This window comes from Sminthopsis crassicaudata, chromosome 2, assembly GCF_048593235.1.
Source record: "Sminthopsis crassicaudata isolate SCR6 chromosome 2, ASM4859323v1, whole genome shotgun sequence".
In the NCBI taxonomy this organism is placed as follows: Eukaryota; Metazoa; Chordata; class Mammalia; order Dasyuromorphia; family Dasyuridae; genus Sminthopsis; species Sminthopsis crassicaudata.
The window spans coordinates 139333180-139360221 of record NC_133618.1 but is presented as its reverse complement, the minus strand read 5'-3'; the positions used below and the strand labels follow the sequence as shown (position 1 = coordinate 139360221).

General features: G+C 36.9%; 1 protein-coding gene across 1 annotated transcript in view; it reads right to left on the bottom strand.

Annotated features, from left to right (window-relative positions):
- Positions 1-5186: 5186 nt before the first annotated feature.
- PSD3 (pleckstrin and Sec7 domain containing 3) overlaps positions 5187-27042 on the bottom strand; it is a 560881-nt gene continuing 539025 nt past the window's right edge. The window contains 1 exon segment of the mRNA XM_074287446.1: positions 5187-5499. Coding sequence (XP_074143547.1) covers positions 5284-5499 — 216 coding nt within the window. The 3' untranslated portion in view covers positions 5187-5283.

The following is a 27042-nucleotide window of genomic DNA, read 5'->3' as shown; positions in this document are numbered from 1 at the left end:
TATTTATATAACTAGTTCCATGAAACTATCACACTGTAGCTAGTCATTTTGCTCTATAGATTTTGAAATTCGGACTAAATTGTAACATAAGAATTTTTTCATTTAAAAACCCTTTAAATAAAATATTTGAACTCTTGATTAATAAAACAATGCTACTATATACTCTTAATGGCTGAACTATATAACCAATTCTATGAGGATTTTTTTCCAAACCACACTGGTTATTTGAGAAAATAAAATTTAAAATCTTTCTGATGTTTACATGTACCATATATTGATATGCAAACCACACAGTGATGCATATGCATATAAGTATATTCATACACACACACACACACACACAAACACACACACACAAATATTTAGAGGTGGCAGATAGCCTTTTCTGTGGCATGATACATTATTTGTATGAATCTTTATGTTACTGCAGACACATTTAAATTACCATGAATGAACCAGGGAAACTTAAGGAACCCTATCATAAGTATAGTTACACATATTGTAATACTATCTTACTGTTGCATTCAAGTCTACAATCTGTCATGCAGGTTCAAGTATTTACTGAAATTCTCTCCATGAAGACCAACTCCCAGCATGCAATGGGCCAGAGTGCTATTGTAAGATCATCCAAATAGGTCATGGATATTGTAGGTACAGGAGGACTGAAAAAAATTCACTAGTCTACCTCCTCCTCTGAAGTTGTAGCCAGAGAGAGAGGAAAAGAGGGAGAAAGGGAGGGAGTGATGGAGGAAAGAAGGGAGGAAAAGAGAAAGGGAAGGAGGGAGGGAAGAAAGAGGGAGAGAGGGAAGGACAGAGGGAAAAAGGAAAGGAGGGAGGGAGGGAAAGAAGGAGGGAGGGAAGGAAAAAGGGAGAGAGCTCGATTTAGAAAAGGGGGATAATTTGGGAACTGAGATGGAATCAGAAACTGCTCTTTGTAGCTTTTTTCCTCATTTTTGTACATTAGCAGTCAGGCTTCCCAAGAGTCCCTTCTGATGATGTGCTGGTGTCTGACCTTTAAAAAGCAAGAGGAAAGAAAACCACAAACGCTCAGGCAGATTAGCAGTTTGGCCCAATTTAAGGGAAGCAGGTAAATAGGGAGCAAGGTTTAAGAGCAAGAGGGCTCATCTAGCTGACTTGGGAGTGATTTTCTGCTCGAGGGACTTGGTATCCCATGCAAGGAATGGAGGAACTATGTAAGTCCAATATAGCACCACGATATACAAACTTTATTTTTGATTACTGTAAGGAATCTCTTTTGTGCTCTGCTTATAGTGTGTTTTAAAGGTTGAGAAGTATTCCTGGCATTTGATGGCTAAATTGTCTCAGTGCCCAAGTTAAAAGAAAAGGTCCTAAGTCAGGTCCACAGCAGTTTCAAAGTGGAAGCAAAGGTACGGCTCTTTGGACCCTGTTCTTGGCCATCCAGTAGAATAAGGATTTCAGTGGTGAATTTAAAAAAAAGAAAAGATTGCTAAAGGATTTTTTTAATAAGCAAAATGAATCCTTAGACTTGGCAGGAAGGTATCTTTTTTTTAAAGGTGCATCCTTGAGCCTCTCAATTAAGCCAAAAAAGAAGTCAGAGTTGACAAAGCTGGTTGCTCGCAGGTCAACCAAGCCAAAAGGAAAAATCAGAGGGGGCAAAGCTGGTCACTTCCAGGTGAGTGTTTTGTGAGTTATTCACTGACACTCCCCAACTGAAGAGGCTTCTTTCTGTCCACCACACTCTCCACTTACAATTGTCTCCTTCAGGACATTGCTGAGTAGTCATTAGTCTTCTAAATTGTCCAAAATTTAGAAAACCTAGGGACTGTGAAAATTAGGGAAATCTGAAGACAATGGTACTGACCACTGACAATGGGCCAGTCACTTCCATCCATGATGCATAGTACCAATAGCTAAGCCCCTGACCATCCACTGCCTGACCCTCACTACTGTCAGAGAAGCCCGGACTCTTTTGGAGATGGCACTAGCTTATTAATAAGTACTTCTAATGGCAAAAGAAAATATGATAATAAATCCTGTATTATTTTGTCACTCCAGGTGTACCCAACCTGTTGGCATTAAGATAAAAGAAAATGGACAGAAATAGAGTGGTTAGCTAAATTAGAAATTTCTAAGGTGAGGTTGGTTTCTTAAATACAAAATCCCAAGCCAATCTGTGAACTGGGATCAAAATACCTCAATTCCCAATAAAACATTCCTATAGAACTCTTATCAGTTAGGTGGGAACACTAAATATGAAGAACCTCGTGTGTTTTTTTATTTAAAACTTTCATAATATTAGTCAAATTCAGCAATGAGACTATTAAAAGAGTGACAAACTAGATTCAAGATTTTCATCTAATTTAATCCAAGATGGACTGATTTTAAGTTAAGGGTATCTTGACTTAAAGAGAGGTCTGCCACAGGTCAGAGGAACTTGATGCCTTCAACTCAGGGAAGGTGAGGTAGGGATTTGAAAAGCTATGGGTAGTACCTCATTAAAAAAGGAAAAAGAAGGGAAGAAAAGTTCTTCTGTACCATGAAGTAAGCAGCAGGAAAAAAGGAAGTCTAAACGGAACCTTGTTTCATCTTCCTTGGCCAGATGCCATTAGAAAGAGACTTCTACGAGCGAGAACCATTGCTGTAGTCCTCAGAGGTTCTGAGCTAGTCTCCCTGTAATTCTGTGACGATTGCTTCCTATAGAATCAGATGTGACTTGTATTAACCAGGGATTGGAAGGAAGGAACTCCTAGTCCAAAACGATGGACTGCATTATACAAGAGTAAGGGGCGACTCTGGGTCACAACACCAATTTCTGTATTCATTATTTTTAAAATAAATCTATATAAACATAGTACACAGCAGCTTAAAATATAAAAGTATATCCTCCTAATCCAGATGAATAACTCATCAGCATAACAAAAAGTAAAAAAAGGCTTCCATGAAAGAAGGCAATGGAAACAATGCCTTATTCATGCTGAGGCTAGCCAAACATTTCTAGGATTAGTCTAAATACCAGTAATACTGTAGGCAAGGTACCATTTAATATGTATCATATGTTGTAAGCAAAATGCAAACAAACACACAATATACAAAGACACACAATGAATGCATAAATACATTGAAGCAACAAGCAGAGTAATTTATATGAGTTCAGTTACTCAGACCAACAAGTAGCATTGTCCAGGTACCTCTCTCCAACATGTTAAGCTTAGGATAAATACATAGGCAGACAATAGGCTGGAAATTCAAATGGAAAGAGTATTTGTCCAAGGGTTATAGGGGTGGGGAGGATCTTCCTATCTCATGGGGGCCTATGGATTCAGAGAGCAGTTACAAAAAGCAAAATACTCTGGGCTACACCACTGTAAAATCCAACTTGTTTTTGTTCAGTTTCTGGAGCTTTCAGAAAAATGTAGCCCATTTACAAGGATGGTCAGTTAACAGGGCTTTTGTCCCAAGCCCGACCTGTTGTCATATGACAAGCTATAGCCTCGAAAGCCTCAGAAAGCTAAAGCCTGTCCTGTTTCCCCATCTCCTTAGGCATCAAATAAACATTCAGTTTGTTTTCACATATGACAGAAGTTACATTTTACTAAAGAGCCCACTAGGATTAAAGATTTGTAAAGTCTGGTCAATTCCATCTTCTAAAAAGATTGTTTTGGTTTTTAAAGCTAATTCTCATTTCTTAGAATAATGCCACCTTTGCATAGCATTTAATTCTTTGGTCAAAGTCCTTACGCTTCAAGGTGACCCATTTCATAATGATTTCACTTGTGACTCTACTGCTCAAGTGTGTGGGAGGGGAAGATTCCTTCTGGAGGGTGGGCCAAAGTCTCCCTCTTGCTCCCTCTCTCTACAAGCCTCCCTTTCTTGTGCATCTCTTCCCCTGAGTGCCAAAGGGACGCCACAGGAAGACTCAGGGTGCCAAAAGATGTTTCACAACTACATGAGAAGACCTCAATGAGTGCTCTGGAAGGGGAGAATTTCCTTTGTTGACATCCCAAGTATAGGGAAAGGGACGTTGGGGCTACAGCAGAACTGAGCTAAGTGGTCTGCTCATCCGTTTCCTATCAAAGGAACCAAAATAATTAACTGAGCAAACGTGGTCACCCATTTGCAACCACCAGATTTTCAGCAGCTACCATCTAGATTTCACTATTCATAAACATTTTTTCTGGTTATCATTCCAGACCCCTTGAGAACTGTCTATTTTGTAAAGTTTGTTCCCCTTGGTTATTCATTTCTCTATGTAAACCTAAGAAAATGAGTAATTTGCAACAATACTCTGTTGAACATGGGGGCAAAGATCTCCCTTCTGCCTTCATGTTCACACAGCCAAGAAATAACCAAATATCTACATATCCTCAGAAAGAACCTAATGCCAGGATGAAAGGCTATAATCAGACCATGCAGAATCCCAAGTTCCTCCTCAGATCTCAGTCATGTTCCAGTTTCCTGGAGATGAAAACTGGAACCATGAACATAGCTCCCCAATGGCTGCTATGTCTGCCGTTCTTGGGCAAACAAAATTAACTTGAAATGAATCTTCCCTTAATCTTCACTGGACAAAATGACTTCACTCTGCTTTCCTCCACTTCTCAATGGAATTGGTGTTTCAAGTAAGCTAACATGAGTTGTCTAGGACTAATAATCCCTGCAGATTTCTTAGTCTACTCCCCTGCTACTGGCAAGGTTCAGAACTTGATAAGTGCTAAAATGCGCTCAAGGCTGCATTACGTTGGGAAATCCTCATTCCCAGTGTCAGAGCCCTTCCCCTAACTTCTACCAGTGGTCAGTTCCACTTCTGTGACTGTGCAAGGTTTCATTTACAAAGACTTCTACTAATTCCAGACTTAGATGAACTCCAGCTAAGGCTACAAGGCTCATCGAGTTAAGTCTTTTACAATGGATTACTTTTTTTTTTTTTTTCTTAAAGTGTAACAGCTGACTTGAGGAATACATAAAACAAGAGAGCAGTGTGCAAACAGGAGAAAATTCAAGGGGAAGGATTGCATCATTCATGGAGAAACAGCGTTTCCCTTCCCTTTGCAAAACAAGGTGCATCAGTTGTCCAATGGCAAATTCTCAAAGCAAAGAAAAATAGGGAGCAAAAGGAACCCTTGGCAATATGTACAGAAAACAACAACAACAAAAAATAGACTATAGAAAAAGGGTTACTAATGCACCATTTAGTCACAGAATCATTTGTTGGTATTGTTTTTATGAACCACAGATTATCAGAAAGATCTTGAAAAACAATATTTTGCTGCATGACCAGTGCTTCCTGTCCTCCAACGGATTCTAAGTAACCTTCTGCTTAATGCTTGGTGTTTCTGGTCTGTAGTCCTTCCTCTCCGAGACGTTGCGCTTGACCTTGGCACTGACTGGAGAGGCCTCCTGGTTCAAGGATGGGCTCGAGTGGGATTTCTTCAGTCCCATCCCATCACTGTCGCTGCCGCCCAAGAGCTTCCTGCCTCCTTCTTTTAGAAGATTGACGTACATTTCGTAGCGAGATTTCTGAGGGCGGGAAAAAAAGATGGAAAATCCAGGAGAATAACTGTTAATACATTACCCATAAATCGACACGACTATAATTAATGACATTTTAATGATATCAAGTCTGAATGGCCCAAAACAGACTTCATTCCATCAAATTGACATCAACTGCCCATAGGTAGCTGGTCCCAGAAAAGTCATAGCTACAAGACTGCACAACTGGACACCTATGTAGATACTACTCTCCTGGAAGGACTAAATCAGCTTTAACTTTCTCATAAGCAAAGCAGGAGAGCTTAAACTCAATGTCCCCTGGTCTCCGATTTCATCCAGTTCTTAAAAGTTCTTTTATGCTAATTCATTTATTCATGCATTCAATAAGCAATTATTATGTAGTTACTTTATTTGGAAAAGCACCTTTCATCATAAGGAAACCCATCATTACATTAACTACTCATTAAATATGAGAATATGAACAATTGCTCTTAAGCAAGCTTTGCTCCTTACAAGGAAATGCCCATTACAAGTGAGTTCCTAATAAATAGAACATCTGAACTTCAGATCTAATTAATTTTCAATCTTGAGGCAATTCAAATCAAGGAACCTTTATTAAGCTCCTACTCTGTGCCAGGCCCCATGCTAAATACTGGGGATTAAGAAAGGGCAAAAATAGTCCCTGATCTCAAGGAACTTACAATCTAAAGGAAGATACAACATTCAAACAACTATGTACAAACAAGATGTAAACAGGATAAAATGGAAATAATCTCAAGGCAAAGGCAGCAGCTTAAAGAGCATCAGAAAAGGCTTCTTGTAGAAAGCAGAATATTAGTTGAGCCTTGAAGGAAGCTAGGAAAGTCAGGAGATAGAGAGCAGGAGAGAGAAATTTCTAGGCATGGGGGACAGTCGGTGAAAATAAGATGGAGCTGGGAGATGGAGCGTCTTAGAAGAAGAACAGCAAAGAGGCCTATGACACTGAATCCCAGAGTATTATCCCTAATCTATAGATGAAAAGCAAACAAAGTTAAGTGACTTGCCCAGGATCACACTGTTACTTAAGTATCTGAGATCAGATTTAAATTCCAGTATTCCTAACTCCAAGTTCAATATTCTATCCACTGAACCATCTAGTTGTAATTTAAGAGTAGGCAAGATCTGTATCTGGAGTACCATATCAAAAACCCAGGCTAACAAACAGAAGAGGTACAAGAGCCAGAGACATGCATTGAGCAGAATTTAAGAGATATTCATATGAGGAAAATTGCAGGTGACAGCAGAGAGAAAATCCATGAGTTGACAAAATATTGGAAAAGTCCTAGTTCTTTCCATCAGTATGATGTAGGCCTAATTACTCTCAAGTCATTACATGCTAAAAATTTTAATTCTTATCTCTTCAGATTTCTTCCTTAATCTCCTCAACATGAGACTATATTTTCAATTTTTCTAATAGGAATTGAGGGAAAGTAGGATTTTCTTTATCAAAATTCTCTTCACATAGAACACATCCTGTAAGAAATGGGGGGACTTATATTGTTTGTTTCTGTCTCCAGAAATGGGACTATCTTCCCCCCTCCCCCTCCCCTGAGGCTGGGGTTAAGTGACTTGCCCAGGGTCACACAGCTAGGAAGTGTTAAGTTTGGTCTGAGCCCAAATTTGAACTCGGGTCCTCCTGAATTCAAGGCTGGTGCTCTATCTACTGCACCACCTAGCTGCCCCGGGACTAAGTAATCTTAATATCTGAGCAATAGTTTATGGATGGGTAAAGGACATGAACACAAGGCATGTTATTTCAGGTAGCTGATGGCAGCCATACTGTGAGACAACTCCAACCAAAACTATTGGAGATGGTTTAAAAAAGAAGAACGAAATAAAAAGGGATAAGATTCATTTTCATTATAAGATTCTGAAGAAACTGGTGAGACCAGAAAAGAGGACTCCCCCCCCCAAAAAAAATTATGCATCTTAAAAATAAAAGAGGAAAAAAAAACACAACTTTTTCTATCTCATTCTACATCTTTAGTTCCAAGGTTTCAGAGGCAAATTCATTACATTATGGTGTCAATCAAAAACACTTAGGATGTGAGGGTGGGATAGAAGAGGAATCAAAGGAAAGCCTGGAGCTATTGGAGTAAAAGGAAAAAAGAGAAAAATGAGGTCCAAGGATAAGAGGAGATAAGGTTATCACAAAATGTACCAAAGCAAGAAAATCTACTTGGCTTTGTTGCATTCACCTAAATGGCAGTGCTGTATATATGCTATAGGTTATAAAGAAGGTTTGTGATAAGCAGACCCTGCTGTGTGTCTTCAGACTAGATTCCACATTGCCTCTTCCCCACATTCCTGCTGGGGAAAAGAACAATCCCTTTTTTAATGTTGGCAGAGCCACGTACACAAATATGGGATGATTCAGACCATGTTTTCCAGGAGGCTGCAGACTCATTTAAGTCTATAGGGCTACTACACTATGAGTTCTTTGAATTCTAGGAAGCCTGCTAGAAAATTGGACTCTTATAATAACACACTTCAACAAAGGAATTGGGAAGGAACAGAGAGAGAACAGAGCTGAGGAGTTTTCCACCTTGTTTTCCATTTGCCTCATTTGAAGATTGGTAGCTAATGTAGAAATATTCTTTTCTGACTTAATCAAGAGAGGTTTTGAATGCAACCTTTCCCTCTCGTCAGATCAGTGGCAGAGTTTAAGAACTAAAGTTTAGTGAACTTCAATTTATCTTGTATATATCTGAGTTACACATAACTCATTTGAATGTTGTTTTCCTCATTTAGAATCTGAACTACTCGAGGAGAGGGACTATCTTCTTTTCTTTGTTTCCCAAGAGAAGAAAGGATTGAAACATAGTAGACACTTATCAAGGGAGAAGAAGATGGTAAATTTGGAAAATATCTTTCAAGAGTTGATACAACAAATCTTACATGTCTTAGTAGATCTGCACTGTCAGATATCCTAAATTAACCTGAAAGTTTGAGTGATGTTCAACATTCAATGGGATAGTTAAAAAAAAAAAAAAACAAACAAACACACACACACACACACACACACAGAAAGTTTAAGTAATTTCCCAAGATTCATAGCTAGTAAGTGTGAACTAAAATATCAAATAAAGTCCAATAGAGATATGAATGCCCTTTCCATTGTTGGCCACAAGTTTTATGATTTAATCATAAAATTAGTGAATAGTGAAGAAAGTGGCTTTATGTTTTTAAAAAATGCTTTCCCATCCATTATTCCATTTGACTTCCAAAACAATTCTGGAAAGTAGGAAGGGCAATCAGGGCAGACCTGATGAATTGTGACTAGATGATCCTCTCATCTTAAAGCAGAGGAACTTGGAAGCACAGAAAAGATATTATAATGTCAAAAAGGAGGAGGTGAAATAAATATTTATTAAATGACTACTATATGTCAGGCACTATGTTAAATAAAATCTTAACAAATACAATCTCTTTTCTTTTTCACAACAACCTTAGGAAGTAAATGCTATTATTATCTCCATTTTACACAACTGAGGAAATTGAGGCAGACAAAAAGCTCTTTAGATTAGATTTTTACAGAACTTGAAACAAAGATGCTTACAAGGTATTAAGTGGAATTGAGGAGAAAATAGTTATATAGTTTAGCATAGTTCAGTATGATTGATTTAATCCTACAACAAATAATGGTTTCCTAGTGATATAATGATTGGTTCATACTCAGTGTAGAGCATATAAGCTAGGAGCCTCAGCTAGGGTGATTGAGAAATTCAGAGAGGCAGAGAAGACAAAGGACTGGAGGCAGGAACTTAAGTTCTCAGAACCAAAGGGAGAAATTCAATTCTATCTTCGATCTTCCTGGTAGCTAGCCTGGACTTCTACACTTCCCGCACTAAGACCAAGGCCAGGCAGAAAGGCTCTCCAGAAAGCTGCCCAGCATCAGGCAAAGAGATAATAAAGGTTTGGACTTTAACCCCTGGCTACTCTTCTGGTGATAACTGAACTGAAACGGAGGCTGCTCCCAGAGACCCCAAGAAAACCAAACTAAAGAACATTATAAGATTTGATCTTAAGTCTTTTCAGTTCCAAACCCATTGTTTCATGTACTGTGCCTACAGAAACTGAAGGATTCTGGACACAATCCAGATTTTAATGGGGAAAACCCCTTACTCACTACAATGACACATCTTCTGTTTGAAGATGTCCAGTTAGAGGGAACGCATTATCTTATGTAGCTCAAGGTTGCATGTAGTAGGTGGGGTTTAGAGCATCTCTTCCATTGGTACCACCCATAAAGACCTGAAAAGGTCTGGGGGGAAATGGAGAGCATTAAACTTGGAATCACAATACCTGAATTCATATCTAAGTCAGTTGACTTCTGTGGACCTCAGTTTCCTTATTTAAAAAATGAGCAGACCGGACTAAGCAAGTTCTAAGTTTATGCTCCTAAAATCAGGTTAATTTTGGGAATATTCATCACTGAACAATAAACATAAAGATAAATGTGTGTGTGTAAAAGCATTCAGAAATCCTTCTGTTATGTACCAGTTCCTTGAATATTCCAATTCTACTATCAGACATTTTTTTCCTCATTCACCCAACTCCAACACATTTTAAAAATTATAAGAATTTATCTTTGTGGTTCCCCTTCACACTTTAAAAAAATTCTTTTAGCTAAAATGACAAAGGGGAAATGCCTGAAGTACATGAAATCATAGACAAGACCAGCATGGATTTGTTCACCAAGTGACCAGAATTAGGGCCACCCTTTAAATCTTGGAAGGAGGCTTACCACAAATAAAAGGGGAGGTTCCTTTAGTGTGGATTCTATTAGTGGGGCATGTGCTCCTGGGGCCTATTATTCCAATAGTTGATAAAGGTCAAATAGAAAAAGCTGTCCAATCTTACTTACTGTCCAAAGCTCAATCTTACTACTCTTATGATAAGTCAACCAAGCATGCTCTTAAAAAATGGGGGAAGACTGTCAGATTATTCATTCAGAGATGCAGCTTTTCTGGGAGATCAGACAAGGGCCGTGGCAGGGAGACTCTGTGGCAGGCATGTAACTGGTTCTGGGGCAGTAGCAGTGACCCAGCTGTCACTCAGAGGCACACACACTGTGCTCGCTCTCTCCGCCATCTCCACAAAGGCTCAGTTTACTAAGAGGGCAATACCGCTCCTCTGTGCCTTCCTGCACAGCTGTTGCTTGTAGCTTGGTGCAGTCAGACTCATTCATACTCTGGCTGGCACGGCCTTACATCCAGGCTGAAGGCTGCTCCCCCATCAGTGGAACCCCAGCCCCGCCCTCCCCATCTCTGCTGACCACCTCCCTTGGCAAATATACAGAAACGTGCATAAACGAGACTAGATCGCCCCCTGGGCACTTGGGCAGCAAGGCCACCAAGCAGCAGAAGAGGGCCATATTCTCCCGGTGGAAGGCGAGCTCTCTTGGGCATGGCTTATCTCGCTTCTGCATCTGTATCCCAAGCACCTTCAACAGGGCGCCAGGATTTCATCAAGGCTTGCTGACCCTTTTACACATGTGGCAGACAACACACGTTACCGTGACACACTTCTTTTGTTACCTCCTTTGTCTTTTTTCCTCCGTGCGGAGGCCAAAATTATTCCATGAAATGTTCTTGAAGATCCATTCATATCTTAAAAAAAAAAATGGGTTTTTTGGGTGTGGTTTTAGACCTATGATTTTATTGTCATAAAGACTTTACCCAATAGGAAAACTCCCTCTATGTTCTGTATGAGCATTTTGGGGAGTTGCTTGGGGGCACAGAAAAATTGACTTGGGAGGGGGGGAGTGAGAAACCTGGTTTTCCTAATCCCAAGGTGAATAATCCATTCACTTGTACCACCTTGGGCCTCAAGCACTTCATGTATCCTAGGAAAACAAAGTGAGAGTCTTTCTAACTAAACTTAATAATAAAGTAAGTACTTGGCATTTTTTCCATGGGAGTTCCTATGATGTCTCATCTTAGTGTCTTTCTGACATAGAGGATGGTCTTCAAATGTGACCTTTTAGCAAAAAAGATATGTTTCAAGGTAACATTCAGTAGTGGTTATATATCCATGATGGCATTGCTGTCAGATCCTCATATATCATTCGAAGGTATAATTGGAAAATTAAAGTCTCTACTGCAATGTTATTACAGCAGGCTGATGGCCCCCTTTAGATACATCCTTGCATTCTGTGCCTAGAGTTTAAACTCCATACGGTGGATAACATTATTTTTGTCATTTCAAAACAGCATGAAGTCTGCATTTGGCACTCAACAAATAATAAACCATAACAATGATAACCCTCTGTCTGAGAATAATATTGAAAGCCAGATGGCTAACAGGGTTCAAAAAGTACACACTCACATTACTTAACAGAATTATATACTCAAGCCAAAGCACCAAATAAGAACAAGAACACAGACAGAATACAATACTGCTAGCTCTCTCTCCAACATCTATTAATAAAGTAATATGGTCTGCTTCTTGAGCGACCTGGAGAAACTTCTTATTTGTATGGAGCATTTAATACTTAGAATGCTGGATTTGACATCAAAAAGATCTGGCTCTGAATACTGACTCCAATAAGGTTACTAGGTGGATCAAGAGCAAATCACTCAGTTTCCTGAGACCATTTCTTCATTTGAAAAAATAAGGATAATTACACTTGCAGAATCAATCTCATTACACTGTTTGGATGCCTAAACATGGCACTCTGTAAACATTAAAGCACTTTAGAAATAGGACCTATTATGTTGTTGGTATTATTCATATAATAAGTTAAAAGAAAAGTCAACTTAATTTCTTTGTAGTTGGAGAATTCTAGGATATGAAGGAACCCTAAAAATCAGCCCTTTCAATATGGGATGCTATTCTCCCATAATAGAGATATGTGTGCTTCCAGAATGGAGAAATAAGCGCAAAGATAAAAAGATATCCTTAGATGGATATAGTTCCACCCAAAGCCAAGAGCTAAATAGCAAAAAAAAAAAAAAAAAAAAAAAACCTGCTGTTTATCCTTCTCAGACCCAAATATTTTGTTAATAAGGATGTAGGACAGGCAGAAATAAATCTACTTGTTTACTTGAGTTCTTATTTGAGTCCTGATCCTTAACATTTCCTACTCTTTGTAGAAGCAAATGTAAATAAGGCTCAATCTGCAACTTTAATGCTTTTCCTTAGGCGCTAACACTGGAATAGGAATTTTGTCAGTGTACTTATTCTAAAAAATAAAAATCTGGGAGGTCTTGCCATCTTGAAATATAACTTTATACTTACTCCCTACTCCCTTCTCCTGTCTACCATCTATAAACTGCTTTATTTGATTAGAGTATTCTCTCTCTACCTAAACAGCAAGCTTTATGCTTTAAATTCTCTCCCAATGGATGACACATTCCTGTAATGCTTTCACATACCACTCCAGCTGTCCCAAAGGAAACCAATGACAAAATTGACTAATGACTCAATTACTTCCAGGTTTTCATCTTTCATTGACATAGACTTCTTTCTGGAGATTAAGAGTATCCTTTCAAAATCTGTGCTAAGTCTATTTGGCAAAACAGATTTTCCATAAATATTTTATAAACCAATGGGGAAAGGCAACTATCTCCTCAAATATGCAGTACAAACATCCACTCATCCACTCTTTACACTCAGGAGGAATGGAGACTAAAATGCACTGTCAAACAGGATTAACAAGTGGCAGTTTGTGTTACATCTCATATGAGTCTTCTTTTTAGACAACATTAGATCAAATGGTTACAGGGGTTGTACAACAAAGAAGAAAAAGGAGGAGGAAATGTTGTTTGTTGTTTTTTTAAAGTGAGTTTAATGACATCCATAAGTAAATGTGAGTGTATTTGATGGAACCATCAATTTTTTTCCTGAACTTAGACCTTTAAAAATTTTCACATGAGGTAAAAAGCAGTGTTTTTGGCCTTTGTTACATGAAAAAGAAAGTAGCAGGCCAAATGACAAACTCCTCTGGTAATTTTGAATTATTCCTACTTCTCTTGTTTGCCTGCAGTCCCTACTCTAAATCAAATCTAGAATAAATATCTGGAATTTTTCCTTTTTTTTTCCCCCTTCCTTTTCAAAACAAAGCATGTAAAAAAAGCCATCTGGCAAGCAAAATAAGAATAAACCTAGTGGTTCTTAGTTACCTAAGTATTTCTGGGGCTTTGTGTAGAGGAGAAAAAGGACTTTAAAAACCCTTGGCTTATACAAGTTACAGTGGCATCTTCACTTGGCATTTTGTGGGATGATGCAGAAAATACAGTTGTGTAGTACTTATTATTTCCTTACACATTTTAATTTAATAAAAACATTCAGATTTCCTAAAGGTTAAGCTGCTTACAAGTCAAATCTCAAAAGTTTTTTATTTCCTTTCCCACTCAGAAAACAACAGCAGCTCTCTGAATGAACTGTACATTTAATTTTGAATTTATATCTGTGGCTATCTAGCAAATCTCATGGAAGAAATCTCCTCTGCCAATCTCAGTAGAGACGGTTTCAGTAGCAATTTAATACCAGCTCTTTGTCAGTATCCTTACCAAAATGGGCTACTTTCCCTATCAAATCTGGATGAAGATGACCATGGCAGGTACAAAAGAAATTGCAGAAGCAGGACAGAGTGGCCCACTATCCTTAGAAATAGTAAGGATTGTTCTGCTGGTACAGGTGCTTAACATCTGCTGCTCTCAGAATAGTCAGCAAGGAAGAATGATTCTATTAATAGAGAGGAACCAAGGATAAGGGATGGTGTTTAATGAGAGGCTGAACTTTGTGGTCAGTTAAAATATGTGACTGATGGAAAGTTATACTAAACTTAAAAAAGAAATCCATGACAACTGATCATGGAGTCAGGAGGACCTGAATTCAAATCTCACCATATACATTTACTAGCTGTGTGACTTGGGACAAGATTTAAATCTACCTGCCTCCCCCCAAAAATAAAAATAAATAAATAATCCATGAGCCCAGAATAATCGATTAAGGAAGGCCACTGGGTCAGCAAAAAAAAAAAAAAAAAAAAAAAAAAAAAAAGAGGAAGCTTGGCAAAGCAATGTGGTTATGAAAATCTACAGAGGAAAGAAAATCTAAGAAGGGTGAAGGTGGCAATAGTACTAAACGCCATAGGGAGAGAAATCAAGAAGAATAAAACTGAGAAAAGCCCACCAGACCTAGCAATGAATAGATCAGGGGGAATCATAGCATTGTTTCAGTTATGATCACACAATCATGTTACTAATGCCTTTCCCTCCCAAAGATACTTTGTTTACTCATGATATAAGTGTGAGTCATTATTATAGGAAAAAATGTAAGTGTGATTTAAGAAGGCAAAACTGGGAAGAACAACTAGAACTAAACAAATATGTATAGAAAAAATTAAGGGCTAATGGATATATTTTCAAGATATCTTAAAGAGGGAAAGATTCCCAATAATTACAATTATTAACCAAACAGTATTCTGGAATAAAAATTTTTTAAGAACAATTTATACATGTCTCAATAACATCCTTCACAAAAGTACAGAAAAGAACAAGCAGGTATTTTTACAGGAGATTTTCTTTTTTGGCAGACCAAATCTTGGGCTCCCATTTTTCTGAGAAGTATTGATTACAAAATGATTTGATTGAACTTGTACACTTCTCAAAGTCTTTCTTTCAATGAGTTCTTGTCAATGTTGGTGTTAAGATTATCCAAGGTTTCTTTATAGATGCTACCACTGTTTTGTTTAACAATTCTTTAATTATCAAGATTGAGAATTGCAAGAAATGTTTCACATTGTTGTGGAGGACATCCTCAGCCTATAGATAGTGAAGTAGAGAAGACTATTAGATCATAAATTGAGAGTCAGAAGGTGCTTCAGAAGATAGCTAGTTCAATATTCACATTTATCAGATGAAAAAACTGAGTGAAGTTAATGTGACTTACTTGCCTAATGTCACGCAGGTAGTGTCAGAGATGAGTTTTTAACCTCGATCCTATAACTCTAGAATAAGAATTCTTAACTTTGGGGTCTTTCAACATTTTTCAAATGTTTCTTTTTTAACTGCATTTTAATATAAATGGTTTCCTTTGTAATCTTATATACTTTATTTTATGCATTTCAAAATTTTCTAAGAAAGGGTTTACAGATTTTAGATTCCCAAAGGGGACTATGCCACACACAAAAAAGCTAAGAACCTTTGGTCTAAAATCAATATTCTTTCCATAGTACAATGCTGTCTCTTCTTCGTCTTTTTTATCTTTCTTTTACTAAAAGTTATTTGCAGATGACATCATGCTGATTGCATCAGGCATGGGAACACCAGAGTGTCTCCAGAATGTGATCTACAGCCAGTAAAGAATAATCATCCCCAAAATCCACATGGAAGAATGAATCCCATGCAAACTAAGAGAGCTGCCATTGAATTGGGTAGCTTATTTATTAGGATAAATTATAAATGTCTGGTCTTAGAATTGAGTGAATGAAAAGTAAAATAATAAAGAGACAGTAGAAACTAAGTTTTTTATATAAATTATTTGAGTTTTGTCTTTATTGTCTAGCATTGTCTAGCATACTGCCTTGTTATTATTGTTTAGTCATTTTCAATTGGGTCTGACTCTTCATGACTCCATTTTCTTAGCAAGATACTGGTATGATTTGCCATTTTCTTCTCCAGGTCATTTTACAGATGAAGAAATGGAAGCAAATATGTCACACAGCTAGCAAGGGTCTGAGGCTAAATTTGAACTCGAGAAGATGAGTCTAACTCCAGATCCTGAACTCTATCTACTGTACTACCTAGCTGCCCCATAGACATAAATTAATGCTTGTTGAATTGACTTGGATTGTGCAGACTACATTTTATTTCATAAACTGAACTGGGTTTTCAGTGATTATCCAACACAAAAGTCTCTATCTGTTAACTCCAATTTGTTCTCAGCACACTTCTATAGGACTGTGAATCAGAAAACACCACTATTTTCCCCCAAAGGACAGATATCATAAAAAAGATATCATTTATTATATGTATGAGCAGAAAAAAAAGATGGTCATATAGAATTTTAGTAGTATCTGGGAGGTACTAAAAGATGTCAGTAAGCCTCTAGTGTATTGGGTAAATCTTCTATAAAGAATTTGAGAAAAGGCATGAAAAATTATTACACAGAATAAGGTTATTGATGGATGATGAAATCCTAAACTGATGAGGTCAAGGATCCCCCAAAGCACGATGTTCAAATTGGCAATAAAGGATCACAGATTCAGCACCAAGACTAAGGCTGCTTTCTGATTTGCAGCTTTGCCACATATGGGGTGGGAATTCAGTGGTTCCATGATTTTATTTCTCTCCACTCCTCTCCCTCCAACAATACTTTTCCTATTAGTCATTTATGGTGCCTAAAATGCCATTGTTAGAGATTTCATGCTTTAGATCCTGAAAGATTTTTGGTCTTTGGGAATACCTCTGAAAGAGAGAATATCCTAAAGTTAATAGCTTTATCAGTGAAAAACAAAGTCAAATGGGCATTGGTTGATAAGTTCTCTGAGATCTATATATATTATAGAAATGGGACATAGAACAGTTTCTGAGAGATAGGATAGTACAAATAGGGTGGGGAGAATGGTATACATATGGAAATTAGAAGGACACCAAAGACAGGCCACTTTTATTTCAAAACATTGCCCAAAGTCAGCCTTAACTATGGAGATACCCACTGAGATAACCTTAGGCATATAAGATCTGAGTCATAATGATGAACAACAGGTAAACACTACATCATGGACTTCGGGCAAAAGCTTATGGAAAAATCAATTTCTATTCTTAAAATGAATTCTGATTTTAGGGCAGTTATAGCAAAGAACCATTGTGGTGTTTTTATTCTCTCCTCTTTTCAGATATATTTTCATTTTGAAAGCAGGTTCCAATGTAAAACCACTGAATAATTTTGGGAAAGATACATATTGCTATGTAGAATTCCAGTGCCTGAGCTGACAAAAACATCTCTATTTCTCATGTCAAATATAGTAAATGACTTGCCAAAATCCATGTTCCTGACATACATCTTGGCTTTTTGAAAATAGGCAAAAAGGAGCTAATATGCCTAAGAAAGTAGATGAGGCAGTCCAGATAGAATGTTGACACACTGTTCTGTAGCTGGTTGTATGATATAAAGTTCTACACTTAAATTTAAAAGCAAACAAAGAAATACAAATATAAGATGGGAGAGAAATAGCCTGAAAATGTCCATATTACGTAAAGTAAGGGTTTTAGTAGAATCAAACTCAACAGGGAAAGAATTGATCATTCAAAAAGCTAAATTAATGTCCAAATAAAGGACCTCTATAGCCAGGAATTTTATGATAGATTTCGGAGGGAGGAGGAGAGAAGGTCAGTGAATTCGAATGAGAAAAACAAGTATATATTTCTCATATTCTTACTAACAGCTAAATGAAATGTAGTATTCATTATATATTTAAAAAATATTCTGAGATGGCTTCCTCTGGCTGGCAAAGGAATCTATACTACACACAAAAATTAAGAACCCCTGCTTTTGTTCTTTTGAGTGCCACATTTTAGTGCCACCTGAAGAACTAGAGAGCTTCCTGAAAAAACCAAATAGGATAGTGAGAGCATTGAAGACTAAATATTACAAGGATCATTTAAAGGAACAAGGATGTTTAGTCTAAAGGAGAAAAAAAAAACACGGGCATATGATGTAGGAAATATATAGGACTTTTTGCCTCAGGGAAGAACAGAGGCAGAAGTGATTGAGAGATTTCAGATGTATGACCATCAGAGTTATACAAAAGTGGAATGGATTCCCTTGAATGTCCTTAACCCCAGCTTGCTATGGTCTTCTTTTAAGATTGCTACAGTAGAAATTTTGCTTAAGATAGGGATGAAACTGGATTGTAGAATCTGAATTAGCGAAGGTAACAATTTAGCATTGACAGTTACAAAGCTTGAGCAAAAGAATCCCACATACAAGTCAAGAGCTTTCTCATATTAGTGAGATGTAACTTGTGCACCCATTTCATATATCACTGATTTCAAAGCCAAAGGTGACAGATGGTGAAAGTTGGTTCCTCTAGCAAATTAGGGACAGAACTGCGATTTGAACTCAGGTCTCATGACTCTCACAATATCTTGCCTTCTTATTTAACTATTTTTATAGGTCCTTTGCAGAGAAACAATGCCATAACACAAACGATAAGAGTTTACAGTATGTGGCAAGCTGGTCAGGAGGGATTTGAGTAGGAAGAAACTTCAGGGACCCTCCAGTCATACAGTACAAAAGGGGCTGCCTACTCTGACTACACAAAGGGCCAGCTTTACTTATTTCATTCAGAACTGGTAGAAGAAATATTGTTACTAGGTTCCCTTTTCCTTTAGATGCATACGTATTTATCTGCAGATTACAATTTGGTTTCTTAAATCTTTTTTTTCTTTACGGGATACAAAATGCAATGTAAGAATTCCTATCGATTTTCAACTGGGAGTTAAATTCTGAAAACTGTGCTGGCTTACAGCCTCCTTGACCTTTCTCAGAATTACAGCATTTAGCATCTCCTTAGACCTACACACACAATTACCTTCGTAATGGGCTTTGTAAAAAAGAGAGGGCGTTGGATATGTGGCTTTCTCTAGAATGCCTATTACTAACTTTTCATAGAGTAAACAACATTTTTCCCTGTCCCTATATTTCTATTAGGAAATGCATAAAGAATTCATTTATTTTTCTCAAGACTTCTAAGATGAAGGTGATGATAGTAAAGTTCTAGAGGTCTCTAAACCTCATGGAATTTGATATGATGCTGAGATTACCTTCACACAGCTCCATTTAAAGATGTGATCACTTATGACCATTACATAAATGGAAATTTATTTACATTATGTCACATCTGCATACATGTTGTGTCTCCCCAGTAGAAGGTAAGTTCTCTGAGGACAGAGAATGTTACTTTTTTTTTTTAACGTAATATCTTTAGTGCCTTGAATGTAAGTGCTTTTAAAATATTGTTGAAATGGATACAAGATGGTATAAAATAAGAAATCCAGTTATTCCATGGCACAAGAATGACCACAGTAAAACAGAGAATTTGCTATAAACAAATAAAAATGTATAGATAATTCAGCCACTTGGTATTTGTAAACTGGCTATTTTATTGTGTTTAGGGTAATCAACAGTATTTATATTGTAAGCTAACAGCTTCCACTCCAAGCCACAGGACAGCAGGTACATTCTCACTATACAAACTATTTCAGATGACATGCACATCTTCCTCACAGCAAAGATTCCCTAGAGCAAACGTCCCTCTCAGCCCTGCCCACCCAAAGAAGACAGAGCATCCATCCATGTAAGAGTAGGAAAACACTGCCATGACATCCCCATGTCCAGGAAAGCCCAGAGAGAGCAAGCTCCTTGAACATAACCTATGAAAAACTCTTCCATCCTGAGCTGTTGTATCATCTTTCTCATTTTCACATGTAAAATACCCATTGCTCAAGCATTTTAATATAGCTTAAAAGGTAGGTAGTTCTGTCGCCTAGAAGAGATGAGATGATTGCCTTTTTAATCGTAGGTTTTTGGACTTGAACCATTCCCCAGGCCCACCCCTCAAGCCCCCCAAACCACCAATATATTCTGTGACCTCCCTAATGGTGCTGCTGCTGAAAAAGGAGCCATGGGTCTTCCTCTGCAATGCAGTTAATTCTTTGGTATTAACAAGTTTCAATTATATCAATTCAGACGGTAGTTTCTATGTTTTTCACCTCTCCCCAAATCTTCGCCGTATTTCTTAATGGTTACAATAGTCTTTGTAACCAACAATTCTGTGACACTTTTTGAAGGTTTTCTTACTATTTTTATGTAACAGTCAATACCTGTTTTATAGAATAATAAGATTTTAGAGCTCAAGGGGACACTAGCAGTCATCTGATCTAACCCCTTCCTTTTTACAGACTTAGAGAGACTTTGAGAAAGGAATAGTGTGATGGTGCTAGGTCACCAAGCTTGTGGCTGGGCCAGAATTAGACTCCAGATCCTCCCATTCTCAGAACAAAATTCTTTCTACCATATCACTTATGTCAGGGACAGCTAGGTAGTGCAGTAGACAGGCTGCTGGGCCCGCAGTCAGGAAGCCTCATCTTCTTGAGGTCAAATCCAGCCTCAGACACTTATTAGCTGTGTGACTTTGGGCAAGTCACTTAACCCTGTTTCCCCCAAGTACAATAACCTAGAAGAGGAAATGGTAAACCATTTCAGTATCTTTGCCAATTAAATGGGATAACAAAGATTTGGATGTGTTTGGACAGGAAAACCACTGAATGACGTCTTTTCTCTGTCAGATGGGAATAATTTTACTTGATTAATTTCTACATGATGAGGATGCTCATAAGTTATAAATGATTGTGTTTGAAAATGACTATATGATCAGTCCACATATTCTATCACTCTAGCAGAATATTAGTTTCACAGAGGAAGACTTTTGTATTTCAAACATCTAGGAGAATATCTAGTACATAGTAGGTACTTAATAAGTGCTTTTTGATTGACTGCTCATACTATTATTTTCAAGCTCAACATTACATATTTTCACCATTTTAGAAATTGAAGCAAATTATGAATATAGTATATACACAAGATAAATACAAAGTTACTGGAGGATATGAACAACTGGGGGAACCAGAAGTATACTTGAAGAAGATAGTTTTCAGATTAAGGAGTTATGGGTTCTAAGAGGCAGAGAAGAGAGGAAGACAAGAGTGCATTCTAGGCATAGATTTTCAAGATGCAATGCCATATATAAAGAATTAATAAGCAGAGCAATTTGGCTACAGCAGATGAAGGGAAGTAAAATGTGATCAGCTTGGCAAGGTAGGAAAGAGCCAGATTGCAAAGGGCTTTAAATACCAGATAAATTTTTTTCTTTTCCTAGAGGCAATGGGGAACCACAGAAGATTCTTGAGCATGGATTGACAATATCAGACATGTAACTTGGCAGCCATTTGGAGAATGGATTAGAGAAGGGAAAGACTATACAGAGACACCCATCAGAAAGCTACTGCAATAGTTCAGGCAAGAGATGAAGAACAACCAAATTGGGATGCTCATAGCATGAATAAAGAAGGATCTTCAGGTAAGTTATTAGCTTTAACTAATTTCCTTTCAGCCATACAAATTACCAATCTCAGAATCATCACTGACTCTTCACTCTGGCCCATTCCTCATAATCAGTCATGCTAATAGCACTGTAGGGTGAATCAGGTGATTTCTGATGTCCCCTTCTGTTTTCAGTCCTACAAATGCTATTATTTTGGTGAGCACTAGTTCAGTACCTTTTTTATTTTTTAATAAAAGAGGGCTAGGCTACCAACAGATCTTATTTTCTTACATCAGATACATATGGGGTGGTTGCCCATCTCAATTTTTTAACACAAAATTGGCACCGTGACAGACCATAGAGTTCTCTCTGCTGAATTTGTCAAACAGATTCAGTTAGATTCAGTTAGAGTAAGGAGTACTTCTCTGCACGAAACTGTTCCATTTTTTAAAACACCTAGGCAAAAAGACATTTTCTTTGCCTTCTCTTCTGACAGTATTCACAGTCAGTTCTAGAAGGCATAATGAGTATAGTGAATTTTTATTAAGATTTATCTTTGAATTTCTCCCAGTGTTTCACACAATACCTTGCACATTTTTGTAACTACACATTATGCAGTTGTGTAATACAATTGTTGAAAGAACAACCTATGACAGTTACTGACTGGATGAATGAATGAACAAAGATGGTATTTATTTCATGATGCTGAATCCTGGGCTCTGTCCCTATTAAATGAGTATGGTCTCAGGCAAATTTCAGCTTATGTATTTAAAACTCTTGCGAACCATAAAATATTCTAGAGATGGAAGCTATTATGTTATTATTGCAATTTTAAGAATTTTATGGCAGGATGACCACTGAGGTTATTATTAACAATTCATTATTATATTAAAGTAATATTTCTTCCTTACCTGGGGATAAAAAAAAATTACAAGCATTCACTCACTATTCCTGGAACTGAAAACTGGTACAATTCTTTCAGAGAAACTGGCAATAAGCAGCAAAATTTACAAAAGATAGTCCTTCCTTTTGATTCATTAATTCTACCTTGTGAATGCACCTTGAAAATGTCATCAAAAACAGACAAAAAAGAGCTATTTATTTAAAGATTTTCATAGCAGCATTTTAAAATTTTAATCTCCCCTTTTCCCTAAAAAAAAAAAAAGTACTTAACATAAAATAAACCTCTATAACACAATTTAAAACCTCATAAATGAGGATGACATCCCCCCCAAAAAAATCTGAGAATGATTCAAAATGAAATAAAATACAGCCAGAACAACAATCTAACCTAATTATAACCATAATAAAAGAAAAGGGTAGATAAAAAATTTCTATTGTGAGCTGACAGTTTTCATAACTTAAAAACTCTTATGAAACTATGTGCTGAAGTTAATTTAAGTTCTAATGCTTACTAAGTAAATTTAGATATTTGCATTGATAATAGTTTTTAATAAAGCATTTTAATTTTTTAAAAGTAAAGTATTATCTAAAGGAGGTGTTTTTCACCCCCCCCTTTTTAAACTGTCTCTTATTTTATTTTATTTTATTTTATTTTTTTTGAGGCTGGGGTTAAGTGACTTGCCCAGGGTCACACAGCTAGGATGTGTTAAATGTCTGAGACCAGATTTGAACTCTGGTCCTCCTGAATTCAAGGCTGGTGCTCTATCCACTATGCCACCTAGCTGCCCCCTATTTATTTTAAAGATTTAAAAGAAAAAATTTTTTTTGAGTCTGGAATTTTCTCTCTCCCTTTCATCCCTTCTCTGCCCATTGTGAAGGCAAGAAATGTACTTTTAATTATACATATGAAATCATGAAAGCATATTTCTATGTTAGCCATAACACAGTAAAAAAATAAAGTGAAAAAATTATGCTTTAAAATTTGCATTCAGACTTCATTAATTCTTTATCTAGAAATATTTGACCTTTTTATCATTAGTCTTTCAGAGTTTTCTTGGATCATGGTTTTAATAAGAAAAGCCAAGTTATTTGCAGGAAGTCATTACAACATTGCTGTTACTGTGTACAATGTTCTCTTGGTTCTGTTCACTTTACTTTTCATTGGCTCATATGTTTTCCCAATTTATCATCCTCCTCATTTTTTTGTATTTTTCTCATTCTCCTCATCATTTCTTATAGCACAAAAGTATTGCCTAATAATCATATACCACAACTTGTTTAGTCATTAAAAGCATGCCCTCAATTTCCAATTCTTTGCCACCACAAAAACAGCCATAAAAATTTTATGCATATAGGTCCTTTTTCTTTTCCTTTTTATATTTTTGGGATACAGGTCTAGTAGTGGTATTGTTGGATCAAAAGTATGCACATAACTGAACTCCAGAATAGTTGGATCATTTTACAACTCTGACAATAGTGCACACCAATTTTTTCCACATCCTCTCTTTGTCATTTTCCTTTTCTGTCATATTAGCCAATCTAACAGATATGAAATGTCACCTCAGAATTATTTTAATTTGCATTTTTCTTATGAAGTGATTTAGAGTATTTTTATGTAACTATAGATAAGCTTTGATTTCTTCTAAAAACTGCCTATTCATATTCTTTGACTATTTATCAATTGGAGAATGACTAAAATTATTATAAATTTGACTCAGTTCTCTATGAGAAATGAGGCCTTTATTAGAGAAACTTGTAATTCTTCCTCCCCATTTCCTGCTTTCTTTTTAATCTTGGCTGCATTGGTTTTGTTTGTGCAAAACCCTTTTAATTTGATATAATCAAAATTATTCTTATTATTTCTCATGAAGCTCTCTTGTTTGGCCATATTTTTCCTCTTATCCATAAATCTGACAGGAGAAATATTTCTTGCTCCCCTAATTTGCTTATTATAATCATCTTTTATGTCTAAAAGATTTACCTATTTTGATCTTATCTCAGTATAGGGTGTAAGATGTCTTCCAAATTGCCTTCCACTTTTTTTATTTTTCTGAGGCAACGGGGTCAAGTGACTTGCCCAGGGTCACACAGCCAGGGAGTTTTAAGTGTCTAAGTCCACTTTTTTTTTTTTAAACAATTTTTGTCAAATAGTGATTGCTTGTCTCAAAAATCTCAATCTTTTAGTTTATCAAACACTTGATTACTATGGACATCAAACACTAAATTACTATGATCATTTATTGCTCCGTATGGCATATCTAATCTATGCCACTGATTCACCCATCTATTTCTTAGTCAGTACCATATTTGTTTGATTATTTCTTTGTAATAAAATTTGAAATCTAGTCTGCTAGGCCACCTTCTTTCACCTTTCCCTCCCCACCCCCACATTGATTCTCTTGGAATTCTAGAAGAATTCTATTTTTTTCCCCAGCTCTATAAAACAATTTTTAAGTAGCATTATTAATCTTTTTAAAATAAATCTGCAACAAAGAATTACAGATTGGAAGATTTAAAGCGATTATTATCTTTGATTTGCCAGTAACTCTAGCTCAGGTACTACATTCCTTATCTCTAGGATTTAATTTGTCCAAGTATAAAATAAACAGATGGGCCTTGATATGCCAAAAATACTTTCCAAGTACTTAGGCTTCTTTCTGTGCTCTATGGCCACGGAGTGGAGACAAAAGACGATCCTGTCCTGGACCTACTGTGCATTTGGGAGCTCCTCTTGACTTACCGTCTGTTCTGCTACTGTAGCCTCCGCACTTACATAAAGTGGCCTAAGAAGTCTTTTTATTAGGGCTGCCGGTCCTTGAAACAGAAATAAGCATCATCTTTTCCACACAACCTGTTTCTCTTGGTATCTTTAACACCATAACGATATTCTAAAATGTTTGATTCTGGTAGGGAAACTGTCCACTTGTGCATTTCTCTGTTTCAGGGGCACAGCCTACTTACTGTAAAGCCGCTCAGGAAAGGAGGCCTGTAAAACACAGCATTTCCTTCTTCTTAGAGGGCCCCCCTAGCTCAAATTAAAATTGCTAATGGGGAATCAGGTAGAAGAGAATCAGCCTGGCATCTTAAATGGCACCAGAGGAGAACTTTGGTGAAATTATCTGTTCTAGAAACAGTTTACACTTATATAGCATAGTGTACTTCACATTTCCAACAAATTTTATCTGCATTCATTCATCTCATCTCATCCACCTGGCAGCTCTGTGAGGTAGTTACTGTTAAGTACATATGGTGGAGAAGGAATTAGTCTCATTTTCTTACCCCAAAGAGCAGAACATCAAGGCACCAAAGGGAAAGGGGTAGAAAGGCAGGTTTAATAACAATAATATTGAGAAAGTCAGCTCACATTTGCATCCTGAATATTTGAACATGCAGAGTACACACAATACTGTATATGTTATCTCATTTGATCTTATTCAGTCAGACTTGAGGAAAAACTTCCAAACAAAAATGGGATAGGGCTATAAGGGAAAATTATCAGTCTGCTCTCACTGTTTACTTTCACTGGTTCCAATATGATCTGCCTTGGCCCAATTTCATCAGGTCTAACCTTGCCAAAGAATAAAAGGAGTAGCCAAATGCAAGAGGCCAGAAAGATGTATCATTTTAACAAAGGAGAAAGCTGAGCTGAATGAAGCCAGCTCTCAACTTAATGCAAATAAAGTGGTTGAACTGAAACTACTGGAAATTATAAATGTAAAATAAGATTAAGTGGTTCCAACAAAATGAAAATCTGCAGTATAGATCCAAATAACCTGGTCATTTCAGGGGATTCATTGTTCACACTAATGCGAACCTAGCAATGATTGGCCTTTGAGCTTACTGATTCTCCTGGAAAATTTGAACTTGACTTTAGATCTCTGAACCTCAAATTCAATGCTTTTTGCCCATTACACCATATTGCTTCCTCTAGGAGTGTCAATAAAGATTAGCAGCAGTAAAATTCACATTATAGAAACTCATATCCCAATTAGCTTTCTAGAAACATACCACCAGGGAAAAGTGGGAAATACCCATGCAAATTCTTTGCAGAACATGGGGTAAGAAAATGCAAGTGAGTAGAAAAGCTATATTGTTTGGAATCAGGAGTCTAGTTAGAATCTTGACTCAATAATTACCACCTTTGTAGCTTTAAGCAGGATATTCCATTTTTTAGGTCTTAATTTCCTCATCTACATCTAAGGGAGTTGAACTCCTGCTTCTTTTTGTTTCTAAAATCCTCCATGATCCTAAGATAGTTTAGTTTGTAATTATATTAACACCATAGATCTATTACAATATCTTGAAGAGTCTGATTAAAATTAATAGAAGATATTCATATATAACAGTAAAAATTATAAAGACTGACAAGATAAAAAAAATTTAAGAAGGTTTTAGAAAAAGTAACAGGATTTAAGTGAAGTCAATTTCTAGAAGCTAAAATACTAAACCCTTTTGGATTTCCATTCCTGAGAATCAGTATTAACTAACAATTGGTCTTTAGGTAGTCTCAGTCATTTATAGCAACCTGGGAAAAAACTGTGATCCATTTGAATCAAAAGCTGAAGGTGAAC